The sequence below is a fragment of the Chrysemys picta genome, chromosome 12 (genome assembly GCF_011386835.1).
Source record: "Chrysemys picta bellii isolate R12L10 chromosome 12, ASM1138683v2, whole genome shotgun sequence".
In the NCBI taxonomy this organism is placed as follows: Eukaryota; Metazoa; Chordata; order Testudines; family Emydidae; genus Chrysemys; species Chrysemys picta.
Genome location: NC_088802.1, coordinates 10,565,281 through 10,592,889, shown reverse-complemented (window position 1 = coordinate 10,592,889; position 27,609 = coordinate 10,565,281). Strand labels below are relative to the sequence as shown.

At 52.8% G+C, this 27,609-nt stretch overlaps 2 protein-coding genes across 8 annotated transcripts in view; both read left to right on the top strand.

Moving 5' to 3' along the window:
* Positions 1–24,391, top strand: part of LOC122173302 (zinc finger protein 436-like) — a 132,804-nt gene extending 108,413 nt beyond the window's left edge. The window contains exons 1-5 of one of the 7 annotated variants that reach the window (XM_065564414.1): positions 14,760–15,514; positions 16,041–16,167; positions 16,796–16,909; positions 22,540–23,127; positions 23,734–24,391. In XM_065564414.1, the coding sequence (XP_065420486.1) occupies positions 15,458–15,514; positions 16,041–16,167; positions 16,796–16,909; positions 22,540–23,127; positions 23,734–24,236 (1,389 nt within the window). In that variant the 5' untranslated portion in view covers positions 14,760–15,457 and the 3' untranslated portion in view covers positions 24,237–24,391. Of the gene's footprint in view, positions 1–14,759; positions 15,515–16,040; positions 16,168–16,795; positions 16,910–17,187; positions 21,480–22,539; positions 23,128–23,733 lie in introns of those variants that run through there. The other 6 variants (XM_065564408.1, XM_065564409.1, XM_065564413.1 and 3 more) reach the window with 6 other exon arrangements.
* LOC101948742 (zinc finger protein RFP-like) overlaps positions 1–27,609 on the top strand; it is a 1,201,957-nt gene that overhangs the window by 426,257 nt on the left and 748,091 nt on the right. The window lies entirely within an intron of this gene.

The following is a 27,609-nucleotide window of genomic DNA, read 5'->3' as shown; positions in this document are numbered from 1 at the left end:
TAAAAGATTCATCCACTTTCTTCCCTGGGTGGTTTCCCAGAAGCCTCTCTGACCTGTGCCAACTTCCCCAGGCTTCTCCCTGCTCTAAGCACTGGGAAAAATTTCCTTCAGCTCTTCCTGTAAAGGTCCCCTGCGGTTCCACTTCCCCGGGAACTTTCTCATGATGATTCCTCGCCTCATTCTCACTGCCTCTATCAGCACCTGCTGGGAGAGACACAATCCGGACAGAAGTCATTGTGCTGGGGAGAAAGAGGAATAGCACAAAGGGAAAACCCAACACAAAGACTGAGCATTTGGACTCCGCCTCCAGATCCCACCCAAACACTCACAGGGAAGGAAAGCTGGGAAGCAAACTCCTGCAGCTAAGAGGCTGGGTGGAATGGCGTGAGCTATATCTGATTACTGCAGCTTTGTCCTGGCTGAGATAAGGAAGAACTGAGGGCACTTACTCATATCATATTTTGGGATTCTCTTCTTTTTCCTTCATTCCCTAGATGGTTTCTGTGTCAGTCCTCACCTATACGGGTGGATCTCAGAAGCCTTCTTTCTTTGTAGGCCTGGAGATCGGGCACCCACGGCTCCTCCCCTTGTTCCAGCCGGGCGATCAGCTCAGGTTTAGGAATGGGAAATCCTGTGCAGAGGGTGAAATCAGACCAGATCAGGGTGGAGTATTTGTCAGAAAGGACATTCCGTGAGTGGAACCTGTCCCTGTGCTCTGCTGGAGGAACGTGGAATCCAAGAGGATGTGGAAATGGTAACTGAGCCCCCTCGCACAGAGGAAGTTGTCTGGGGAGGTGAGTTGAATGATTACTACACCCTCACTAGGCGTTCCCAGGATCTGTGCGCTCTGGGGGCCTTGCTGACTCACACACAGCTCTGCACTTAAACCCCTGCCTCTTTCTAAACCTGCAGAGCCCAGAGCCCTCCCCATGGCTGGAGCTATTCCCAAGGAGGGAGGTGAGCAGCGATTGTTTGTGCAGCCGAGAAACACCACAGACAGAACAATGCTGGATTTATGCCCCTTTGAAAGCTGGAGGGGTGGGGATGGTTTAGCTTGTCCCATTGGGTTTTGACACCCATGTCCCACTGGAAAGGGCATGGAGATGCAAGTCTCTCTCACCCGGCAGCTGTGCGTTATGGAACACATTCGCCTCTGATCTAACTGACATGGGAGGAACCTGACCAGATTCAGACACGCAGACCCCACGGCTTCTAGTATCTGAGGGTATGGGAATCCCTTACCCAGCGAGGTTACCATCTCATAGTTCTCCTGCATGACGTCCCTGTAGAGAGCTCTCTGAGTGGGGTCCAGCAGAGCCCCCTGACCCTGGGTGAAATACACAGCCACCTCCTCGAAGGTCACCGGCATCTGGAACACCAAAAGCCCCCACTCAGCACCTGCTGCTCCAGCCACAATCCCACTAGTCACGAGGGAGGAAGGATAAAGAAATGGAAGCTCTGGGAGCGCCAGAGTAGCAGAATCCCACCCTCACCCTGCTTAGAGCAGTCAGGGGGATTCAGGGGGTGGGAAGAAGGTGAGAGCTACTTGTCCTCTCCAGAACACAAAGCAGGGCAGGGTCTTCTCATTTCCCACGCACCTGCCAACCACAGGCTGATACGGGAAGCAGAGTTCTAAGACAGGGACAGGGACAGGGATCACTTCCCTTCATATTTCACAGCAGCCTCAGGCTAGTGGGGTCTCACTCCAGCACTGGGAGCCTTGAAAATGTTCCCAGCCCTGTGCAAGGGGGTTGTATCCTGTTTGAGAAATGGGGGAATGTCCCATCTCTCCTCCCCCACCACCCATGGGCCTACTCTGAAAATCAGCGGGTTTATCACACCTTCTCTCCTTTCTGCCCCTGCCCAGGCGCTCCCTGAAAATCTCCTACCTGAGTTTACAAGTTACAAAAGGGGCTGGAGTCCATGTCACACCCCGGTTCCCCCCCAGACTCTTCAGACCCTCCAAGTAACAGTATCTCTGAGCCATATGCTAGGAAAAAAGGAGAACTAAAGGGGCCACATTAGGGGATTTCCCCACACTGCCATGTAAACCCCTCTCAATTAGGAGCAGCAGGAGCCCTCTGATGGCATCACCTAAAGAATGAGCTGCTCTGGACTCCCCCAGCAGCCCCCAGGGACAGGCAGGCAGAGGCTGATCCCATGGGCCCATCCACACTCCCAGCCTGCCCAAAGCTGCAGTGACTCCGGTGTGGCTGAGATGTGAATCCTGCCCAGAAATCAGACCAGGGCCCTGGGCGACCCCAAAACTCATGAGATACAGACCCCACCAGCACGGGTGTGTCTGACAATAACACACTGGGAACAGGGTGTGGGTGTGGGGGGATGGGTTTTTGCCTCTGTCCCCCGCCAGTCTCCCCACACCCCCCCTTCCCTCGCAGTGCCCCCGACTCACATCTTCCCCATTCCAGCCTCGCTCCCCTCAGCCCCACAATCCCACCGCATCGCCCCATGTTCCCTTCAGTGCACCCCGGCCCCCATCCCAGCCTGCCCCCCGCATCCCCAGCGCCCGCCTCCTGCCCCCACCCCGCTCCCCCCGCCTGCCCTCACCCCCTGCCCCTCTTTATCCTCCTCCCCCTGCAGCCCGGGGGTGACGGGGGGCGAGTTTCTCTCACCTTCCCTCCGAGCGGGGCCCCCCCGGGGCAGGGGCCTGGCCGGGAAGGGGCCTGGCCGGGCTGGGGGCTCTGCCCTGGGAGAGGCTCCTGGGGAGCAGCGGGAAGGGCCCTGCTGGAGATTCCCCTCTCCCGGCTGCAGCCAGGGCTCCGGGCTCCCAGCACCAGCCGCCGGGGCTCGGGGATCTCGCCAGGAGCCTGGAGCCAGAGTCCCCGCAGCGGCTGCCGGGCCTGAGCCCAGCGATCGCTCCCCCCAGAGCCGCCTCCCAGCTGCTCCTGGGTCCTAGCGATCAACCCACCGCGCTGCAGCATCTCTGTGTCCGGCTCCTGTTCCACTCACAGGCTCTAAGGTCAGAAGGGCCCATCGTGAGCATCTAGTCCAGGGATTCTCACGACCAAATTTGGTGGCCTCAGCGTGTGGCCAGCAACTCTTACTAGTGGCTGCTGTGACACTTTTCCCTATAATCCTAACTAACTTTAGGAGAAACCAAACATATGCACAGAGGTAAGCGGGGGAAACGGTCTTACTATTGTGGGGAACTTTACTGGTTTATACACCACCCTGATAGTATGGAATAGCAAAAGGAGCTGAGTCCTCACTCCAACTCCCTTTACCTGGAGACCTGCCTGACCTCGAGGACTCCCTTTCCACTCTGGTGTCTGAAACCCCGACAAGGCTGGCCCAAGATTCCTGCGGGGTCTGCAGCCCCAATTTTGTTGCGATCACTCAGGACAGAGGCTAGGGTGTCGTATCCCCACTCAGGGGTGCTCTCTTCACTCCGGACGCATCCCTGATGTCGCCATTCTGCATTGCATTGAGTTCAGAACAAATACGATTTATTAAACAGCAAGTAATAAAAAAAATTAAGGAAAAAATGGGAAAGGGAAATGGAAAACATGATGTCATCCCATGCTGCCCAGGGTCCCCCCGTTGCTCTCCCCAGCTGCTCACCACACCCAGCTCCAGACTGCTCCAGACCCAGCAACCCTCTGCATCAGTGCTTCTACTCCTCTGCCTCCAACCCAGCTCTGTCTGCTCCTCTCCCCTTAGCTCTGCCCTTCTCTGGCAGGCAGCTCCATCTCACACAGGGAACAGGCACCTGACTCCCTCATTGGCCTGCCTGCCCTGTCAACGAGGTTGACCTAGTGCCTTGGCCTCTCTCCATTCGCCCTGGGAACTAGTCTCAGGGTTTTCATTTCTCATTGGCCCTTCCTGTCTTTTGGTACTGGGAGAAGCCAACCAACCCCCCCCCCCCCAGTAAGTTTCAGTAAGGGGCCAACAGTCATGGGGTCAGGCAACTTCATGGTGTGTGTGAGCTCTAAAGCATCCTTCAGGTGAATTATAAATTTCTTTATGCTCCCTATACTTCTGTTAGTCTTAAAGGTGCCACAGGACCCTCTGTTGCTTTTTACAGATTCAGACTAACACAGCTACCCCTCTGATACTTGACACCATGCAAGGCACTGCATTTAGCCGTATGGAATGGAAATCTATCAACCTCATGAAAAAACTTGCACAAATACAGACAGATATCATCTTCCTTTCCAAATGCAAACGGATGGACATCATACCAAATGGACTGAAGGTGAAAAATCCATTGCTATCTACATACTGCACAGACCACAGTGATAGATGATGCCATATACTATCAAAGAAACTGAGGAACCACCTGATCAGCATCCTATACAGCAAACAGAACAACATCAAGAAAGAGCTCTCCAACCTGGAGATTTTCATAAATAACCAACCCTCCACACAAATGGACTTTACTAAAATAAGACAGGAGATCTACATTACACACTTCAGCTCTCTACAAAGGAAAAAGGACCGTAAGCTGTCTAAAATCCTACCTGCCACATGGGGCCACAACAGGGGTACCCCGAACTCACCCAGCAATATCGTCAATTTATCCAGCTACACACTCAACCCAGCAGAAGAGTCTGTCCTATCTCGGGGACTCTCTTTTTGCCCCAGCACCCCCACGAACATGATACAGTTCTGCGGTGATCTGGAAGCCTACTTTCGCCATCTACGACTCAAAGAATACTTTCAAGATAACACTGAACAGCGCACTGATACACAGATACCCTCCCACCAACAATACAGGAAGAAGATCTCCACATGGACTCCTCCTGAGGGTCGAAATGACAGTCTGGACCTATACATAGAATGCTTCCGCCGACGTGAACAGGCAGAAATTGTGGGAAAAAGACATTGCTTGCCTCATAACCTAAGTCGTGCAGAACGCAATGCCATCCACAGCCACAGAAACCACCCTGACATTATCATCAAAGAGGCTGATAAAGGAGGTGCTGTTGTCATCATGAACCGGTCTGACTACCAGAAGGAGGCTGCCAGACAACTCTCCAATACTAAATTCCACAGGCCACTTTCCTCAGATCCCACTGAGGAATACACTAAGAAACTGCACCATCTACTCAGGACACTCCCTACACTAACACAGGAACAAATCAACATACCCTTAGAGCCCCTACCAGAGTTATTCTATCTACTACGCAAGATCCACAAACCTGGAAATCCTGGACGCCCCATCATCTCGGGCATTGGCCCTCTCACCGAAGGACTGTCTGGATATGTGGACTCCCTACTCGGACCCTACGCCACCAGCACTCCCAGCTATCTCCGTGACACCACAGATTTCCTGAGAAAATTACAATGCATTGGTGACCTCCCAGAAAACACCATCCTAGCCACCATGGATGTCGAGGCTCTCTACACAAACATCCCACACACAGATGGAATACAAGCTGTCAGGAACAGTATCCCCGATGATGACACAGCACAACTTATTGCTGAGCTCTGTAACTTTATCCTCATGCACAATTATTTCAAATTTGGTGACAATATATACCTCCAGACCAGTGGCATCGCTATGGGCACCCGCTTGGCCCCACAATATGCCAACATTTTTATGGCTGACCTGGAACAATGCTTCCTCAGCTCTCGTCCATTCATGCCCCTTCTCTACCTACGCTACATTGATGACATCTTCATCATCTGGACCCATGGGAAGGAGACCCTGGAAGAATTCCACCATGATTTCAACAGCTTCCACCCCACCATCAACCTCAGCCTGGACCAATCTACATGGGAGGTCCACTTCCTAGACACCACAGTACAAATAAGCGATGGCCACGTTAACACCACCCTATACCGAAAACCCACTGACTGCTATGCCTACCTTCATGCCTCCAGCTTCCACCCCAGACACACCACACTATCCATTGTCTACAGCCAAGCACTGAGGTACAACCGCATCTGCTCCAACCCCTCAGACAGAGACCAACACCTACAAGATCTTCACCAAGCATTCTCAAAACTACGATACCCACACAAGGAAATAAAAAACAAATCAACAGAGCCAGACGTGTACCCAGAAGCCTCCTGCTACAAGACAGGCCCAAAAAAGAAACCAACAGAACTCCACTGGCCATCACCTACAGTCCTAAGCTTAAACCTCTCCAACGCATCATCAGTGATCTACAACCCATCCTGGACAATGATCTCTCACATTCACAGACCTTGGGAGGCAGGCCAGTCCTCGCCCACAGACAACCCGTCAACCTTAAGCATATTCTCACCAGCAACCATGCATCGCACCATAAAAACTCTAACTCAGGAACCAACCCATGCAACAAACCTCGATGCCAACTCTGCCCACATATCTACACCAGCAACACCATCACAGGACCTAACCAGATCAGCTAAAACATCACCGGCTCATTCACCTGCATGTCCACCAATGTTATATATGCCATCATGTGCCAGCAATGCCCCTCTGCTATGTACATTGGCCAAACTGAACAGGCACTAAGCAAGAGGATAAATGGACACAAGTCAGATATCAGGAATGGCAATATACAAAAACCTGTAGGAGAACACTTCAACCTCCCTGGCCATACAATAGCAGATGTAAAGGTAGCCATCTTACAGCAAAAAAAACTTCAGGACCAGAATCCAAAGAGAAACTGCTGAGCTCCAGTTCATTTGCAAATTTGACACCATCAGATCAGGATTAAACAAAGACTGTGAATGGCTATCCAACTACAGAAGCAGTTTCTCCTCCCTTGGTGTTCACACCTCAACTGCTAGCAGAGCACCTCACCCTCCCTGATTGAACTAACCTCGTTATCTCCATACTGATTTATACCTGCCTCTGGATATTTCCATTACTTGCATCTGAAGAAGTGAGGTTCTTACCTATGAAAGTTTATGCTCCCAATACTTCTGTTAGTCTTAAAGGTGCCACAGGACCCTCTGTTGCTTTTTACGGATTCAGACTAACACGGCTACCCCTCTGATATATACATTTCTTTGTTTACGTCCCTTCCCCGGCTCCAGCTGAGCTGCTCGGCACCCCCCAGCCCTGCCTCCGGACCTTGCACCGCGGGAGCAGCTCAGCTGGAGCCGGGTAGGAGAAGTGCCTGGCTGGGGGCTCGGGGTCCGGAGGCGGGGGGGCTGCCCGAAGCCAGTAGCGCTGGCTCAGGCAGCTTGGCTCTGTAAATCTGAGAGGGGAGGAGTGGAGCAGAGCCACAGCAGGAGAGGAAGTGCCAGCCATTTTCCCGGACATGTGTGGCTTTTTGGCAATTCCCCCCGGACGGGGGTTTGATTGCTGAAAAGCCGGACATGTCCGGGAAAAACCGGACGTATGGTAACTCTACTCTGTCCCAGCTCTGAGCTCCCTCCCACACTCCAAATCCTTTGGCCCCACCCCCACCACATGAATTATGTTCTGTGCACCAATACGGAGATGATGTGTCACATACTGGTGCATAGAACCAAATTCATTCCACACATGGATGTAAAAAATGAGGGAACACTGGTCAGAATAGATAAGATGCTCAGAGTGAGCTTACACTAGGAAACCTGGTGGAAGGTCACAGAGATCTGCTGGCTAATCCCGACCACACCTCCTAGCATAGCCAGAACTTCAGAGGCTGATGCTACGGAGACAGAGGTGGGATCTCCAGGCCTCTGACAAAAGGTCCTGTGGGAATCAGTCCCTCTCTGTGGTGCTCTCTGAATGCGCTTTTCCCATGACCCCCAAACACTCGATACCCCCGCACCCAGTTCCCCTGATATCAAGCTCCACCAGCCCCAAACATTCAATCCCCAGAGACATCCACAGAACCCAAAGTCAAGGTCCCTTAACATTTGATTCATCCAGAGCCCAGCACCCTGGGGGATTTGGGGAGGGGAGGAGTTACCAGCCCCCAGGGACACTTGCCCAAAAGGGAACAGCTCAAGTCAGTGGGGGAGCCCAGCTCAGGGGCTGGTGGAAGATGGGGGATGGGTACAGGTGTCTAGAGTGAAGGTGGGGCCTGTCCCAAGTGTCCTTCTCCTCGTCTCCATGGCAGGGGGATCCTGGCTGGGACGGAAAGGGAGAGGGGGGAACTTCAGCCCGGCAGAGGGAGCGGCTGGTGGAGTTTCTCTCTCTCCCTTCCCTGACCTGTGGCCCATCAGCTCAGCAGCCAGGACTGCAGCAGGGAGGAGGGGCTGATCGGGGCATCTCCTCCTCTGCCTGGGGTTTGCTTAGATCAGGCAGAGCCAGTGGGTCACTGACCAGCTGATGCTCGGCTGCTGCTGGCTCCTCACCCCAGCGATGGGCAGCTGGATGCTTGGGAGCCAAAAGCCCCTGACGTGTGTGGGAACGAGGAAATGGGGTTTGTTCCTATGGCCTAGTCAGGGCCCTGAGAGAATTTCCCTGCTGTGTGGGGGAGTCTCTGATGTCCAACATGGTGTTAGCTCCACATGTCTTTCTCACATGTGGGTTTTCTCATGTTGAGTGAGTTTTGAGCTACAGTTACAATTTTTCTCACAGGCCAAGCATTTAAAAGGTCTCTCTCCTGTGTGGATTCTCTGATGTCTAATAAGTTGTGAGCTTAGTCTGAAACCTTTCCCACAGTCCAAGAACTTATGAGGTCCTTCTCCTGTGTGAAGTGTCTGATGTGTAAGAAGTGCTGACCTCTCTGTGAAACCTTTCCCACAGTCCAAACACTTATGGGATCTCTCTCCTGTGTTTATTTTCTGATGCCTATAAAGGGCAGTATACGAGCTAAACTCCTACATGCCAAAGGGGACTTCAACAGTGGTCTCCTTAACTCACCCAACAATATTGTTAATCTATCCAAACACACACTTAACCCAGCAGAAGAGTTTATCCTATCTCGGGGACTCTCTTTCTGCCCCACCACCCGCCCGCACATGATACAATTCTGTGGTGATCTGGAAGCCTGCTTTTGTCGTCTCCGACTCAAGGAATATTTTCAGCACACCATTGAACAGCGCACTGACCCAAAGGAACCCTCCTATCAACACTACAAGAAGAAGAATTCTGCGTGGACTCCTTCTGATGGTCAAAATGACAGACTGGACTTCTACACAGAGTGCTTCTGCAGATGTGCACAGGCTCAGATTGTGAACAAACAGCATCACTTGCCCCAGAACCTCAGCTGCACAGAACGCAAGGCCATCCACAGCCTCAGAAACAACCCTGACCAGGGCCGGCTCTAGGTTTTTTGCCGCTGCAAGCAAAAAAAAATGTGGCTCCCCCCACCCTTTGCACCCTCCTGCTGCCCCAGGCCTGGGCTCTCCCCCCCCCCAGCTGCACCCCGTGCTGCCCCAGCTCTTGTCCTCCCCTGAGCCGTTCCCCCCCGCCGCCCCAGCCTTGGGCTCTCCCCACTACCCACACCCCCTGCCACCACATCCCTGGGCTGTCGTCCCCCCACGTGCCGACCGAGCTCTGGGCTCTCCCTCGCACTCGCACCCCCTGCCGTCCCAGCCCTGGGCTCCCCTTCCATCCCATGCCTCCCCAGCTCTGGGCTCCCCTTTTCCCCCCCACCAGTGCCCCCCCATCCACACATCCCCTGCCGCCCCAGCCCTGGGCTCTCTCCGCCCTCCACCTGCACCCTCCTTCCGCCCCTGCCCTGGGTCACTGGTAACTTGATCCCAGGGTGGGTCTTTCAGCAGGTATTTTGGATGTGCATAGAACACAGACAGGATTGGTTCCCATAACTTTACAGAACTGCAGTAAATTGGAACAATTTTCAGCTTGTGTGATTGGAGGATATCCGGATGCATATTATAAGCCTGTCCTCCATCAATGAGGAAAAGTTGAGGTGCCTTTATTATTCTTTTGTTCCACTCTTTGTTTCTATGGGGAATTTGCCAATGCGATATCACTGTCTTCCTTTCACACAAATAAAACTAAAAAAAAAAAAAAAAAAGGCAATGGCTGTTGAAAATAGCAATTCCAGTCCTAATAACCAGTGGGAAGCATTTCTTGCTCAATTTTATCCTACTTTTTCTACAGCAAATTACAGTGGATCAGTATATTAGATTTGGGAGAAATGAAGTAACAGCTGCCCAAATTGAGCTTGAGCACTCCTGAATTTTGAGGTGTTCAAATCTGGAAGGCAGGTGCTAGATTCCCTTTCTGAATATTAGCTAAATCTGGAAAGGAAAAGCCAATTTCTGCTTCCATGGCTCAGAAGTGGAAATCCTCCTACGTGCCTGGTACTGTACCTAAAGCTGCGGAGAGCCCAGGGCTGAGGTGGCAGGGGGTGTGGGTGGGGGAGGAGAGCCCAGGGCTGGGGCGGCCGGGGGTGCAGGTGGGGGGGAAAGCCCAGGGCTGGGGCAGTAGGAGGGGGGGAGTCCAGGGCTGAGGCAGCATGGAGTGTGCAGGGGGGAGAGCCCAGGGCTGAGATGGCAGGGGTGTGCGGTTGGGGGGGAGAGCCCAGGGCTGGGATGGCAGGGGGGTGTGGGTCAGGCGGGAGAGCCCAGGGCTGGGACGGCAAGGGGGTGCGGTCAGGGGGGAGAGCCCAGGGCTGGGGCGGCAGAGGGGTGCGGGTCAGGGGGGAGAGCCCAGGGCTGGGACGGCAGGGGGGTGCGGGTCAGGGGGGAGAGCCCAGGGCTGGGACGGCACGGGTGTGCGGTCAGGGGGGAGAGCCCAGGGCTGGGGCGGCAGAGGGGTGCGGGTCAGGGGGGAGAGCCCAGGGCTGGGACGGCAGGGGGGTGCGGGTCAGGGGGGAGAGCCCAGGGCTGGGACGGCAAGGGGGCGTGGGTCGGGGGGGGAGAGCCCAGGGCTGGGGCGGCAGAGGGGTGCAGGTGGGGGGAGACCCAGAGCTGGGGCAGCATGGGGTGTGTGTGGGAGAGAGCCCAGGGCTGGGGTGACAGCAGGGTGCAGGTCGGGGAGCAGAGCCCAGGGCTGGGGCGGCATGGAGTGTGTGTGGGGGAGAGCCCAGGGCTGGGACGGTGGGGGGTGCGGGTCGGGGGGGAGGCCCAGCGCTGAGGTGGAAGGGGGGTGCAGGTGGGGGGGGGAGAGCCTGGGGCGGCAGGGGGTGTGTGGGTGGGGGGGTACTGGTAGGGGAAAAGGGGGGAGCCCAGAGCTGGGGCAGCACGGTGTGTGTGGGGGGGCGGCGAGCCCAGGGCTGGGGCGTCAGGGGGTGCAGGTGGAGGGGGGAGAGCACAGGGCTGGGGCAGTAGGAGGGTGCAGGGGGGGAGTCCAGGGCTGGGGTGGGGGCAGCCAAAATTTTTTTTGCTTGGGGTGGCACAAAACCTAGAGCCGGACCTGAGCCCTAGTCAGGGCCATGAGAGAATTTCCCTGCTGTGCGGAGGAGTCTCTGATGACCAACATGGTGTTAGCTCCACTTGGAGCATTTTCCACACTGAGAACATCTCAGAAGTTTCTCTGCTGTGTGGGTCACTGAGGTGTGAAGTCAAATTGAATCTTTTCCTGCAGTCCGGCTATTCCTAGGCTCTCTCATACCTCTGTGGATTCTCTGACTTTTAATGAGGGGTGATCGCTGAATGAAGCTTTCCCCACAGTCCAAGCACTGATGAGGTTTCTCTCCGGTGTGGATCCTTTGATGTGTTACAAGGGCTGACTTCTACAGGAAACATTTCCCACAATCGAGGCAATTCTGAGGTTTGCCTTAAGAAGGAATGTGAGGGGTGCAATAAGACGAGAGCTCCAATTAAACTTTTTGCACTTTTAGAATATCTATAGTGTCTTTCTCACATGTGGGTTTTCTGATGTTGAGTGAGTTTTGAGCTACAATTAAGTTTTTTTCCACAGTCCAAGCGTTTATAAAGTCACTTGCCATTGTGGATTCTCTGATGTCTAATAGGTTGTGAGCTTAGTATCTGTATGAAGAAGAACAGGAGGACTTGTGGCACCTTAGAGACTAACAAATTTATTAGAGCATAAGCTTTCGTGGACTACAGCCCACTTCTTCGGATGCATCCGAAGAAGTGGGCTGTAGTCCACGAAAGCTTATGCTCTAATAAATTTGTTAGTCTCTAAGGTGCCACAAGTCCTCCTGTTCTTCTTTTTGCGGATACAGACTAACACGGCTGCTACTCTGAAACCTAGTATTTGTAGGCTATTCCCTCTGATCACCAGAAACTTCTATGCTTAAACTCTGTACCGTTCACTTTTTTTTTTTTAACATCATCTTAATAAAATTTTTAAATCTGACATGTAAGAAGTGCTGATCTCTGTGTGCAGCTTTCCCTATACACCAAGGCGGGATTAGCCAGCAGATCTCTGTGACCCTCCACCAGGTTTCCTAGTGTAAACTCACTCTGAGCATCTGATGTGTTCTGACCAGTGTTCCCTCATTTTTTACATCCATGTGTGGAATGAATTTGGTTCTATGCACCAGTATGTGACACATCATCTCCATACTGGTGCACAGAACTTAATTCATGTGGTGGGGCTGGGGGCGAGGGGTTTGGAGTGTGGAAGGGGGCTCAGGGCTGGGCAGAGGGTTGGGTGCAGGGAGTGAAGGCTCTGGCTAGGAGTGTGGGTTGTGGGGGTGGGGCTGGGGGTGAGGAGTTTGGGGTGCCGACTGCAGTGGGGAGAGGACTCCCCCCAGCCCTCTCTTACCGCAGCAGCTCAGGGCCAGGTGAGAGGCACCTCTCCCCAGCCGTGGCAGCTCCTGTGGTCCTGGGCCAGGTTGAGGGAGGGGTTCCTCTCACCAGCAGCTCCGGTAGACCTGGGCCAAGCCTGTGGAGGGGCTCCTCTCCCTGCCTGCCTCCACGGCCCTCGATAGCCAGCCGGTCATGCCCTCCCCATGTCCCCCGTGTCCTGCGTTGGGATGACAGAGAGTTTCTTTGCCCCACTCGCCCCACACTGATCCCTCTTGTGATAACCTCTGCACCCCATGTTCACCACTTGTGTAGGGTTATGACATACTGTGTGCAAAGTGTGCCTGGTGAGGGATCACTGGAAAACTCATGATCTGCTGAATATTGTGCAGTTGAAATGCGTGTGACACCAGTGCATGTAGAATGGTGAGATTTTAATGTATGTTTTTTGCTAGGCTGACCATATTCCAGGTGCCCCAAAAGAGGACACTGATGGGTGGTCGCAGCTGACAGGAGTGCTGGAGGGGGTGCTGTGGGGGTACTCATGAGGTGAGGGCAGTGTTGGCCGCTGTCACAGTGGCAGGGTGCTGGCAACAGCTGTCAGTCAGCGCAGACCTGTGGGACACACCGCCCCCCTCCCAGGGCTGGGAGTCTGGGTCTGGGTGGGCGGGATCTCGCAGCAATCAATCAGCTGTGGATGCAGGGCAAGTGGCTAGTTGGGAAGGTGACTAATAAGGGATGTTTCTGAGCTTCAGTGCTTGTGCTCTGCAAACACCCCCGGACATTTGCTGTTATGGCAAAACCCGCTCAGCAGGCTCAAAGACGAGGATCTGTCCATAAAGACCCAGACATATGTCAAAGTTTTTGTTACTGAAATATGTCATAGTTCTGGGGATTGTCCCACTCAAACTCCTCAGAGACGACAAAGGACCGACTGTGGGTGTTAGAAAACTCTTATCTGGCCGTCCATCACCAACAGGAAGAAAGGGGTAAACAAAGAAATTTATAATTCACCTGAAGGATGCTTTGGAGCTCACACACACCATGAAGTTCCCTGACCCCATGAGTGTTGGCCCCTTACTGAAACTTAGTTCAGGGGGGGGTTGGTTGGCCTCTCCCAGTACCAAAAGACAGAAAGGGCCAAAGAGAAATGAAAACCCTCAGACTAGTCCCCAGGGCGAATGGAGAGAGGCCAAGGCTCTAGGTCAACCTCGTTGACAGGGCAGGCAGGCCAATGAGGGAGTCAGGAGCTCATTTGCTGTGTGAGCTGGAGCTGCCTGCCAGAGAAGCGCAGAGCTAAGGGGAGAGGAGCAGCCAGAGCTGGGTTGGAGGCAGAGCAGCAGAAGCACTGATGCAGAGGGAAGCTGGGGCTGGAGCAGTCTGGAGCTGGGGGTGGTGAACAGCTGGGGAGAGCGAGGGGGGACCCTGGGCAGCGTGGGATGACATCATGTTTTCCTTTCCCCTTTCCCATGTTTTACTTATTTTTTTTATTACTTGCTGTTTAATAAATCGTATTTGTTCTGAACTCAATGTAATGCTGAATAGCGACATCAGGGATGCGTCCGGAGTGAAGAGAGCACCCCAGAGTGGGGATACGACACCCTAGCCTCTGTCCTGAGTGATCGCAACAAAATTGGGGATGAAGACCCTGCAGGAATCTTGGAGCCAGCCTTGTAATGGTTTCAGACACCCACGGCTGCTCACTTCTTTGAATATTTATTGGTTTCTCCTAAAGTTAGTTAGGATTACAGGGGAAAGTGTCAGAGCGGCCACCAGTGAGAGTTGCTGGCCACACTCTGAGGCCACCACATTTCGTCGTGAGAATCCCTGGGCTAGACGCTCATGATGGGCCCTTCTGACCTTAGAGCCTGTGAGTGGAACAGGAGCCGGACACAGAGATGCTTCAGTGCGATGGGTTGATCGCTAGGACCCAGGAGCAGCTGGGAGGCGGCTCTGGGGGGAGCGATCGCTGGGCTCAGGCCCGGCAGCAGGAAGTGACTCGCAGCCGCTGCGGTGACTCTGGCTCCAGGCTCCTGGCGAGATCCCCGAGCCCCGGCGGCTGGTGCTGGGAGCCCGGAGCCCTGGCTGCAGCCGGGAGAGGGGAATCTCCAGCAGGGCCCTTCCCGCTGCTCCCCAGGAGCCTCTCCCAGGGCAGAGCCCCCCGTCACCCCCGGGCTGCAGGGGGAGGAGGATAAAGAGGGGCAGGGGGTGAGGGCAGGTGGGGGGAGCGGGGGGGGCAGGAGGCGGGTGCTGGGGATGCGGGGGGCAGGCTGGGATGGGGGCGGGGGTGCACTGAAGGGACGATGGGGCGATGGAGAGGGATCGGGTTGATTGTGGGGCTGAGGGGAGCGAGGCTGGAATGGGGAAGATGTGAGTCGGGGGCACTGCGAGGGAAGGGGGGTGTGGGGAGACTGGCGGGGGACAGAGGCAAAAACCCATCCCCCCACACCCTGCTCCCAGTGTGTTATTGTCAGACACACCCGTGCTGGTGGGGTCTGTGTCTCATGAGTTTTGGGGTCGCCCAGGGCCCTGGTCTGATTTCTGGGCAGGATTCACATCTCAGCCACACCGGAGTCACTGCTGTTTTGGGAGGCAGGGAGTGTGGATGGGCCAATGGGATCAGCCTCTGCCTGCCTGTCCCTGGGGGCTGCTGGGGGAGTCCAGGGCAGCTCATTCTTTAGGTGATGCCACCAGAGGGCTCCTGCTGCTCCTAAGGGAGAGGAGTTTACACGGCAGTGTGGGGAAATCCCCCAAAGTGGCCCCTTTAGTTCTGCTTTTTTTTCTAGCATTTGGCTCAGAGATACTGTTACTGGGAGGGTCTGAAGAGTCTGGGGGGCAATCGGGGGGTGACATGGACTGAAGCCCCTTCTGTAACCTCCCCCATCGCCTCTCTCACCCCGACAGGCTGAAGAATCACGTTAATGTTTTGCTCCAGATGGGCCCGTCTTCCAGGACACAGGGAAGGGAAATGTCTGTGATGGAGCCAGCTCAGGTAGGGGATTTTCAGGGAGCTCCTGGGCGGGGGCAGGGAGGAGACAGGATGTGATAAACCTGCTGATTTTCTGAGTGGGCCCATTGGTGACGGGGGAGGGGAGAAGGGACATTCCCCACTTTCTCACAGACGATACAACCCCCCTGCACAGAGCTGGGAACATTTTTAAGGCTCCCAGTGCTGGAGTGAGACCCCACTAGCCTGAGGCTGCTGTCAAATATGAAGGGAAGTGTTGGTATTCCTGTCCCTGTCTCTGGCTCAGAACTCTGCTTCCCGTATCAGCCTATGTCTGGCAGGCATGAGGAAAACGAGAAGACCCTGCCCTGCTCCGTGTGCTGGGGGGGACAAGGAGCTCTCACCTTCTCCCCACCCCCTGAAGCGTCCTGCCTCCTCTGAGCAGGGTGGGGGTGGGATTCTGATACTCCGGTGATCCCAGATCTTCCATTTCTTTATCCTTCCACCCGCGTGACTCGTGGAATTGTGGCTGGGGCAGCAGGTGCTGAGTGGGGGACTTTTGGTGTTCCAGATGCCGGTGACCTTCGAGGAGGTGGCTGTGTATTTCACCCAGGGACAGGGGGCTCTGCTGAACCCCGCTCAGAGAGCCCTCTACAGGGACGTCATGCAGGAGAACTACGAGACAGTGACCTCCCTGGGTAAGGAATTCCCATCCCCTCAGATAGTAGAAGCTGTGGGGTCTGCATGTCTGAATCTGGTCATGTTCTTCCTATGTCAGATAGATCAGAGGTGAGTGGTTCCATAATGCACAGCTGCCCTGTGAGAGAGACTTGCATCTCCCTGCCCTCTCCAGTGGGACATGGGTGTCAAAATCCAATGGACAAGCTAAACCATCCCCACGCCTCCAGCTTTCAAAGGGGCATAAATCCAGCACTGTCCTGTCTGTGTTGTTTCTTGGCTGCACACACAATCCCTGTTCACCTCCCTCCTTGGGAATAGCTCCAGCCATGGGGAGGGCTCTGGGCTCTGCAGGGTTTAGAAAGAGGCAGGGGTTTATTTAAGTCCAGAGCTGTGTGTGAGTCAGGAAGACCCCCAGAGATCACAGATCCTGGGAACTCCTAGTGACAGTGTAGTAATAATTTAATTCACCTCCCCAGACAAATTCCTCTGCGCAAGGGGACTCAGTGACCATGTTCCCATCCTCTTGGATTCCACGTTCCTGCAGCAGAGCACAGGGAAATGTTCCACTCACAGAATGTCCTTTGTGACAAATACTGACCAATGCTCCAAACACCCTGATCTGGTCTGATTTCACCCTCTGCACAGGATTTCCCATTCCCAAACCTGAACTGATTGCCTGGCTGGAACGAGGGGACGAGCCGTGGGTGCCCGATCTCCAGGCCTGCAAGGAAAGAAGGCTTCCGAGATGCACCCGTACAGGTGAGGACTGACACAGAAACCATCTAGGGAATGAAGGAACAAGTTGAGAATCCCAAAATATGGTGTGAGTAAGCACCCTCAGTTCTTCCTCATCTCAGCCAGGACAAGGCTGCAGTCATCAGATATAGCTCACGCCATTCCACCCAGCCTCTTAGCTGCAGGAGTTTGCTTCCCAGCTTTTCTTCCCTGTGAGTGTTTGGGTGGGATGTGGAGGAGGAGCCAAATTGCTCATTCTTTGTGTTGTGTTTTCCCTTTGTGCTATTCCTCTTTCTCCCCAGCACAAGGACTGCTGTCTGGATTGTGTCTCTCCCAGCAGGTGCTGAGCAAGGGAGTGAGAACGAGGAGGGGAATCATCATGAGGAAGTTCCCGGGGAAGTGGAACCGCAGGGGACCTTCGTGGGAAGAGCTGAAGGGAATTTTTCCCCGTGCTTGGAGCAGGCAGAAGCCTGGGGAAGTTGGCACAGGTCAGAGAGGATTCTGGGAAACCACCCAGGGAAGAAAGTGGATGAATCTATTAGCGGGGGGGGAAGAGAGGAGGATCCCAGAGCGCAGCAGACAAATCCCAAGGAAGAGACTCCCTGGCACTACCTTCAGTGTGGGAAAGGATTCATTGTGAGATCACACCTTGTTCAACATCAGGCAATCCACACACGAGTGCGACCATACAAGTGCTTGGACTGTGGGAAAAGTTTCATACAAAGGTCAGACCTTGTTAGACATCAGGCAATCCACACAGGAGTGAAACCGCACAAGTGCTTGGACTGTGGGAAAAGTTTCACAGAGAGGTCAAACCTTCTTAAACATCAGGCAATCCACACAGGAGAGAGACCCCATAAGTGCTTGGACTGTGGGAAAAGTTTCATAAGAAAGTCAAACCTTGTTAAACATCAGGCAATCCACACAGGAGAAAGACCTCACAAGTGCTTGGTCTGTGGGAAAAGTTTCATAAGAAAGTCAACGCTTGTGGAACATCAGGCATTACACACAGGAATGAGACCCCACAGATGCTTGGAGTGTGGGAAAAGTTTCATACAGAGGTCACACCTAGTTCGTCATCAGGCAATCCACAAAGGAGAGAGACCCCACAAGTGCTTGGAATGTGGGAAAAGTTTCATACAGAGGTCACACCTTGTTAAACATCAGGCGTTACACACAGGAGAAAGACCTCACAAGTGTTTGGGCTGTGGGAAAAGTTTCATACGGAGATCGCACCTAGTTCGTCATCAGGCATTACACACAGGAGAGAGACCCCACAAGTGCTTGGACTGTGGGAAAAGTTTCATACAGAGGTCACACCTAGTTCGTCATCAGGCAATCCACACAGGAGAGAGACCCCACAAGTGCTTGGACTGTGGGAAAAGTTTCATAAGAAGGTCACACCTTGTTAAACATCAGGCATTACACACAGGAGAAAGACCCCACAAGTGCTTGGACTGTGGGAAAAGTTTCATACAGAGGTCACACCTAGTTCGTCATCAGGCATTACAGACAGGAGAGAGACCCCACAAGTGCTTGGACTCTGGGAAAAGATTCATAAGAAGGTCACACCTTCTTTATCATCAGGCATTACACACAGGAGAGAGACCCCACAAGTGCTTGGACTGTGGGAAAAGTTTCATAAGAAGGTCACATCTTGTTCAACATCAGGCAATCCACACTGGAGAGAGACCCCACAAGTGCTTGGACTGTGGGAAATGTTTCACAGTGAGGTCAAACCTTGTTAAACATCAGGCAATCCATACAGGAGTGAGACCCCACAAGTGTTTGGACTGTGGGAAAAGTTTCATACAAAGGTCAGACCTTGTTCAACATCAGGCATTACACACAGGAGAAAGACCTCACAAGTGCTTGGACTGTGGGAAAAGTTTCATAAAAAAGTCAAACCTTGTTCAACATCAGGCAATCCACACTGGAGAGAGACCCCACAAGTGCTTGGACTGTGGGAAATGTTTCACAGTGAGGTCAAACCTTGTTAAACATCAGGCAATCCACACAGGAGAGAGACCCCACAAGTGTTTGGACTGTGGAAAAAGTTTTATACAAAGGTCAGACCTTGTTCAACATCAGGCAATCCACACAGGAGAGACTCCAGAGGTGCTTTGACTGCGGGAAAAGCTTCATATGGAGGTCTGATTTCATTAAATATACCCGTCGCCCATGCCACCTGCCCAATTCTTGCTCAGTCTCATTGAATTCGCTGGGGCTGAAGGATGGAGGGAATGTTTATAGTTGAAACCACCAAAATGTGTTTTGCAAGGTTATTGTTAATCGGATCTGTTCTGCTCTCCTGCTCGGACATTCTCTCTGGGGATCCCGGAGACGGAAAGGAGCAGGTGTTACCCTCTTGGCTACCAATCTCCATGGTGACTCTCTACACTAGCAATTCTCAAACTGTGGGGCAGAGCCTCCCAGTGGAGGCACAGGAATGTGTCAAGGGAGGCGTGATCAGTGTGGGTTAGTTGGTTTTTTTTAAAGAGCCCCAGTTGGCTGCAGGGCCGGCACTTCCATTTAGGCGACCTAGGTGGTCCCCTAGGGTGCCAGGATTTGGGGGGGCGGCATTTTGCCACCATCGGCGGCAATTCGATGGCGAGGGGTCCTTCCGCGCTCCAGGTCTTCGGCGGCAATTCCGCGGAGGGTCCTTCACTCGCTCCAGGACTCGCTGCCGAAGTGCCCCAAAGACCGGAGCGTGGAAGGACCCCCCCGCCGCAGAATTGCCGACAACGACTGTGAGCGCGGAAGTACCCCCGCCTAGGGCGCCAAAAACCCTGGCCCCGCTCCTAGTTGGCTGGGGCTCATGAAGAAGGAACAGGCCTAGCTGGGAGGTGGGGATAAATGCTCAGTCTCTCAATCCCAGGTGCAGCAGCAGCACAGAAGTTAGGGTGTCAATGGGGTGATAAGTCTGCTGTGAACAGCGATATTGGTGAATATCACTTTTCACGTGACCACCCTAACTTCTGTGCTGCTATTGGAGGCCTTCAGAGCTGGGTGTCTCACAAGCAAGTACTCTGCCGTTAGAGCTGGGTGGTGATATATGTGCTTGTGAGTCTAAACTAAGCCTAAACTTCTTGATGGCCAGTTTATATCCATTTGTTCTGGGATCCATGTTGATGTTTAACTTAAATAACTCTTCTCCCTCCCTGGTATTTATCCCGCCCCCGACGTATTTCTACAGAGTAATCATATCTCCCCTCAGCCTTCTAGTGGTTAGACTAAACAAGTCAAGCTCTTTGCATCTCCTCTTAGAAGATGGATTTTCCATTCATCAGATCATCCTCTGCTGACATAAACTGTAGTGTAGACATAGCCTCAGGGGCTTATCTTTGAGAGAGGGGCGGGGCTTAGGACGCACCCTGTTGTTAGCAATCCCCATTGGCTAGTCTAGATGGCTCCCCACTTAGCATGCTGGCTCTTGTGGATGGCATTTTAAGGCACCTGTCTCTGTTCATCGTATAGCGAGACTAAGCACCTATGTCAGGCTTTGTGGGTTGCAGTGTTGTTCTTGTGATGTTCTAGACACCTAAAAATGTGGTCCAATGACCCTCAGCATTGCAACGCCTGAGTCCCTTCATGGATCCCACCCCACTCATTTAAATTAGAAGCTCACAGAAAAAAAAGTCACAGCCCTGGCCGAGATGGGGTGTCTCCTTCCTCAGCATTTAGATCCCATCTTTTAGGTCATGTGCACCCTAAGAGAAAGGTTTATTTCAATGCAGTACCAGATATGAGGCATTGATCTCATTATACAGTCCTAGTGGGGATGAGGCAAGTGATGCTTTCACCTCAGTGTAGCTAATCAAGGTGACCGGTAACCCTCCTATACACCCCCCAGCAGACAGATTCTTCTGACCAGTTACACTGAGGTAAAACCACCACTTGCCTAGTCTACACACAGATTGTATACAGAGTAAGAAACCTGCATCCTAGTGTAGATACATGCCCAGAGACTGTCTCTCGGAGCAGGTCCCATCCCACAAACACCGTCTTGCACACCACAGCAATTGCTGATGGGCAGAAGAAATGCGAACAACATATTTCACACACCTTTAGCCAGCTTTGAATAAATTCAGCACCTCAGAAAACAAAGAGGAGAGTCAGCACTGCGTGTTCAGAGAGCCCAGCTGAGGAATTCCTGATTTACATGGCCTCACGCTGTGTCCCTGCCACCTCCACCTCTGCCTGTCCCCAGCCCGGCTGTTAGTTCTACCCCCCTGCCCAGCCCCCACATCTACCCCTCAGGGCCCCTCTGCTCCTCTTGCAGCCCCAAGGGTTCTTCCTCCCCCACCTACCCCTGGAGCTACAGGGAGTGGGAGGGGCTTCCACAGGTCATAGAGATGAGGAGCCAGAGGGTTGGGTAGACATGAGTCCTCCAAGATCATAGAAACAAGGGTGTCTCAGGCTAGAGAGACTGATCTCAGGGCCCCCAACTATTATTTGTAACCAGTTTCTTAGTGTATTAAGCTTAGCCTTGCATGTTGTTTTATTTGGCTTAGTGAGTTTCTTTGTTCTGTCTTTTATTACTTAAAACCACTACTTTTTATACTTAATAAAATCACTTTTGCTTATTAATAAACCTAGTATGAGTAATTGTTACTGATGGGCGGGGCAAACAGTTTGTGCATATCTCTCTTAGTGATAAAGAGGGCGAACACTTAGGAAATTACCCTGTATAACCTTTATACAGAGTAACACCCAGAGAGGCTGCTGAGAAACCACCCAGGGCAGAAAGTGGATGGATCTATTAACGGTGGGGGAGGAGAGGAGGATCCCAGAGCGCAGCTGACAAACCCCAAGAAAGATACACCCTGGCACTGCCTGCAGTGTGGGAAAAGATTCATTGTGAGATCACAGCTTGTTATACATCAGACAGTCCATACTGGAGAGAAACCCCTTCAATGCTTGGACCATGGGCAAGTTTCAGGAACTGCTTAGACCTTAATAACCATGGGAGATGCCACACAGAAGACCATAGGCATGCACAGCACATTTCATTAGGATGTGCACCCAGGGAATTTTTTTTTTTTAAAGGCGAACATTTATTGAATACTCAGTCATAAAGGACATTATTTTTATTCATCAAACAAACTAAAGAAACTAAAACTTAACTAAACTTTTTTTTTTTAAATTAACAACTAAACTTTACTTAAAAATACAAACTTAAATATTAGACAAAATACCAAATTTTTGCTGTAGTGATAACCAGGTTTATACAAAGATATAGTCAATTTTCATGATCTTTATCTTTAACCAGATAATGAGCTAACCCAAATTGACCAAAACAGATTAAGGTTTCTTCATCTTCCTGTCTTAGGCCTGGTCTACACTACAGGTTTAAGTCGACTTTAGCAGCGTTAAACCGAATTAAGCCTGGACACGTCCACACAACGAAGCCCTTTCTTTCGACTTAAACCGGTTTCTTTACACCACCTCCGACAAGGGGATTAGCGATAAAACCGGCCTTTGCGGGTCGGAATTGGGGTAGTGTGGACGGAATTTGACGTTATTAGCCTCCGGGAACTATCCCACAGTGCTTCATTGTGACCGCTCTGGACAGCACTCTCAACTCAGATGCACTGACCAGGTAGACAGGAAAAGACCCGCGAATGTTTGAATTTCATTTCCTGTTTGCCCAGCGTGGAGAGCACAGGTGACCACGCCGAGCTCATCAGCACAGGTAACCGTGATGGAGTCCCAGGATCGCAAAAGAGCTCCAGCATGGACGGAACGGGAGGTACGAGATCTGCTCGCCATATGGGGAGATGAAGCAGTGATAGCTGAACTCCGTAGCAGTAAAAGAAATGGAAAAGTATTAGAAAAGATCTCCAACGCCATGAAGGACCGAGGCCATAACAGGGACACACAGCAGTGCCGCGTGAAAATTAAGGAGCTACGGCAAGCTTACCACAAAGCCAGAGAAGCAAACGGAAGGTCCGGGGCAGAGCCGCAAACTTGCCACTACTACGCGGAGCTGCATGCGATCCTAGGGGATGCAGCCACCACTACCCCAACCGTGTGCTATGACTCTCTCACTGGAGAAACACACAGGGAAGACGGTTCGGGGAACGAGGAAGATGACGATGGAGGTACTGTAGGTAGCTCACAGCAGCAAGGAAGCGGAGAAACCGGTTTCCCCAACAGCCAGGATATGTTTGTGACCCTGGACCTGGAACCAGTAACCCCCGAACTCACCCAAGACCCTCAGGGCACACAGGAGACCTCTGGTGAGTGTAACTTTGTAAATATTTGTAAACATTACAAAAAAAAAAAGCAAGCGTGTTTAATGATTAATGATTAATTTGCCCTGGCAATCACGGCCAGTACATCTACTGGAAAAGTCTGTTAACGTGTATGGGGATGGAGCGGAAATCCTCCAGGGACATCTCCAGAAAGCTCTCCTGGTTGAAATGGGGTGATTTTATTAAGGGGACATTCAGAGGCGCCCATTCCTGCTCTTCTGACCAGAAATGTTCCCCGCTGTTAACCACGCGGTGGGGGGAGGGGTGAAGTGATCATCCCAGAGAATCGTGTGTGTATGTGTGTGTGGGGGGGGTTTACTTGTGTTTGTGCCGCATGTTAACCGGGAAACCGCAGCCCCTCCTTTTACATTGAAACCGCATTTTAAATGGACAACCCAATTCATCCTTGATATGGGAAATGCGCTGCTGTTTGCAACCTTTCCCGCATGTTAAGAAGGTTAAAAAAACCAAAACACTGTGGCCTACCATGGCTGCCTGCAAGCCGAAATATGCGACCTTGTAATGAAAGAGTGTACCCATTGTTCTCTAAAATGTGTCTTTTTTAACCACCTCTCCCTTCTCCTCCACCAGCTGCAAATGTTTCTCCTTCGCAGAGGCTCGTGAACATTAGAAAGAGAAAACGTAGGACGAGGGACGATATGTTCACGGAGCTGCAGATGTCCTCCCACGCTGATAGAGCACAGCAGAATGCGTGGAGGCAGTCAATGTCGGAGATGAGAAAAGCCCAATATGAACGAGAGGAGAGGTGGCGGGCTGAATCGCGGGATGAACAGAGCAAGTGGCGGGCTGAAGACGATAGGTGGCGTCAGCTTGCAGACAGACGGCAAGAGGCAATGCTCCGTCTGCTGGAGCATCAAACTGATATGCTCGAGCGTATGGTTGAGTTGCAGGAAAGGCAGCAGGAGCAGAGACCACCACTACAGCCCCTGTGTAACCAACAGCCCTCCTCCCCAAGTTCCATAGCCTCCTCACCAAGACGCCCAAGAACACGGTGGGGGGGCCTCCGTCCACCCAGTCACTCCACCCCAGATGATCGCCCAAGCATCAGAAGGCTGGCCTTCAATAAGAGTTAAAGTTTTAAAATGCAGTGTGTCCTTTTCCATCCCTCCTCCCCAACCCATCCCAGGCTACCTTGGCAATTATCCCCCTACTTCTGTGAGGAACTAATAAAGAATGCATGAATGTGAAAAAACAATGACTTTATTGCCTCTGCAAGCGGGAGGGGAGGGTGGGGTGGGGTGGTTGGTTTACAGGGAAGTAGAGTGAACTGGGTCGGGGGGGGGGTTTGGAGGGTTCATCAAGGAGAAACAAACAGAAGTTTCACACAGTAGCCTGGCCAGTCACAAAACTCGTTTTCAAAGCTTCTCTGATGCGCACCGCGCCCTGCTGTGCTCCTCTAACCGCCCTGGTGTCTGGCTGCGCGTAATCAGCGGCCAGGCGAGTTGCCTCAACCTCCCACCCCGCCATAAAGGTCTCCCCCTTACTCTCACAGATATTGTGGAGCGCACAGCAAGCAGCAATAACAATGGGGATATTCTTTTCGCTGAGGTCTGAGCGAGTCAGTAAGCTGCGCCAGCGCGCTTTTAAACGTCCAAATGCACATTCCACCACCATTCGGCACTTGCTCAGCCTGTAGTTGAACAGGTCCTGACTCCTGTCCAGGCTGCCTGTGTACGGCTTCATGAGCCATGGCATTAAGGGGTAGGCTGGGTCCCCAAGGATCACGATAGGCATTTCAACATCCCCAATGGTCACTTTCTGGTCCGGGAAGAAAGTCCCTTCCTCCAGCTTTCGAAACAGAGCAGAGTTCCTGAAGACGCGAGCATCATGTACCTTTCCCGGCCATCCCACGTTGATGTTGGTGAAACGTCCCTTGTGATCCACCAGGGCTTGCAGCAGCATTGAAAAGTACCCCTTGCGGTTTACGTACTTGGTGGCTTGGTGCTCCAGTGCCAAGATAGGGATATGGGTTCCGTCTATGGCCCCGCCACAGTTTGGGAATCCCATTTCAGCAAAACCATCCACTATTGACTGCACGTTGCCCAGAGTCACTACCCTTGCTATCACCAGGTCTTTCATTGCCCTGGCAAATTGGATCACAGCAGCCCCCACCGTAGATTTGCCCACTCCAAATTGATTCCCGACTGACCGGTAGCTGTCTGGCGTTGCAAGCTTCCACAGGGCTATCGCCACTCGCTTCTCAACTGTGAGGGTTGCTCTCATCTTGGTATCCTGGCGTTTCAGGGCAGGGGAAAGCAAGTCACAAAGTTCCATGAAAGTGCCCTTACGCATGCGAAAGTTTCGCAGCCACTGGGAATCGTCCCACACCTGCAGCACGATGCGGTCCCACCAGTCTGTGCTTGTTTCCCGGGCCCAGAATCGGCGTTCCACGGCATGAACCTGCCCCAGTGACACCATGATTTGCACATTGCTGGGGCCTGTGCCTTGTGAGAGGTCTATGTCCATGTCAATTTCCTCATCACTCTCGTCGCTGCACTGCAATCGCCTCCTCGCCTGGTCCGGGTTTCGCCTTGGCATGTTCTGGCTCTGCATATACTCCAGGACAATGCGCGTGGTGTTCCTAGTGCTCATAATTGCCACGGTGATCTGAGCGGGCTCCATGATCCCAGTGCTAGCTATGGCGCCTGGTCAGAAAAAAGGCGCGAAAGTAGTATCTGATGGACCAGGAGAAGGAGGGAGGGCCGAGTGACGACATGGCGTACAGGTACAGGAACAGGGAATTAAAATCAAGAAAGGTGGCTGTGCATCAGGGAGAAACACAAACAACTGTCACACAGAATGGTCCCCCCAAAGATTAAACTGAAAACCCTGGGCTTAGCAGGCCGTTGATTTCACGGAGGAAGGGGAAGCAAATGAATACAGAACAAATCTATTTTTTACATCTTAAGCTGGCAGCCGACGGTGCAGCATGAGTGATAGCCTCTCCAGTATGATGACGACGGTTACCAGTCATAATATACCATCGTCTGCCAAAAGGCAAGGGGCTGCTGGTGTGTAGCAATGCAGCCCCACGTCTGCCAGCCCCACGTCCGCCAGCACCCAGCATCGCCCTCGGCCTCTTCTGGGTGCTTAGCAGACAATATTGGGCAATTGGCAGTAAATAGTATATTACGACTGGTAGCCATCATCATCGAAACAGTAGCATGTCTGCCCAGGTGGCCATGACTGACAGCCACTCCAGTACGACGATGACGGATACCAGTCACAATATACCATCTCCTGGCAAGGGGCTGGTGCAATGCAGCCCTACGGCTGCCAGCCCCATGGCTATCACTCATGCTACACCGTCTACCGCCAAAAGGCAGTTAGCAGCTGCTGCTGTGTAGCAATGCAGTCCCACGTCTGCCGGCACCCAGAGGACATATGGTGACGGTGAGCTCAGCTGAGCTGAGCGGGCTCCATGCTTGCCATGGTATGTTGTCTGCACAGGTAACCCAGGTAAAAAGGCGCGAATCTATTGTCTGCCGTTGCTGTGACGAGGGGGGAGGGGCCTGACGACATGTACCCAGAACCGCCCGCGACACTGTTTTGCATCATCCGGGCATTGGGATCTCAACCCAGTATTCAAAGAAAAGGCGCAAAAGGCGCTTCTCGGCTCTCTGAGCTGTGGCGCAAACGTAGTATCTGACGGACTAGGGGAAGGAGGGAGGGCGGGCCGAGTGACGACATGGCGTACAGGTACAGGGAATTAAAATCAAGAAAGGTGGCTGTGCATCAGGGAGAAACACAAACAACTGTCACACAGAATGGTCCCCCCAAAGATTAAACTGAAAACCCTGGGTTTAGCGGGCCGTTGATTTGACGGAGGGAGGGGGAAGCAAATGAATACAGAGCAAATCTATTTTTTACATCTTAAGACGACGGTGCAGCGTGACTGATAGCCCTCGGCATCTTTCTGGGTGCTTGGCAGCAAATACGGGGCGGCGTATGACGATGGTCTTCAGGCCTATTGCACAATCGGCTGCTCGGGGAAGACTCTGCTAACGTACGATGACCCAACTTGTAATAGGATGGCTAACAGTCGTAATACACCATCTACTGCCAAAAGGCAAGCCCCACGGCTGCCAGCACCCAGATCGCCGATGAAGGCTACCAGTCTACTGCACCGTCTACTGCCAAAAGGCAGTTAGCAGCTGCTGCTGTGTAGCAATGCAGTCCCACGTCTGCCGGCACCCAGAGGCCATATGGTGACGATGAGCTCAGCTGAGCTGAGCGGGCTCCATGTTGTCTGCACAGGTAACCCAGGTAAAAAGGCGCGAATCTATTGTCTGCCGTTGCTGTGACGGGGGAGGGAGGGGCCTGACGACATGTACCCAGAACCGCCCGCGACACTGTTTTGCATCATCCGGGCATTGGGATCTCAACCCAGAATTCCAAGGGGCGGCGGAGACTGCGGGAACTGTGGGATAGCTGTGGGATAGCTAC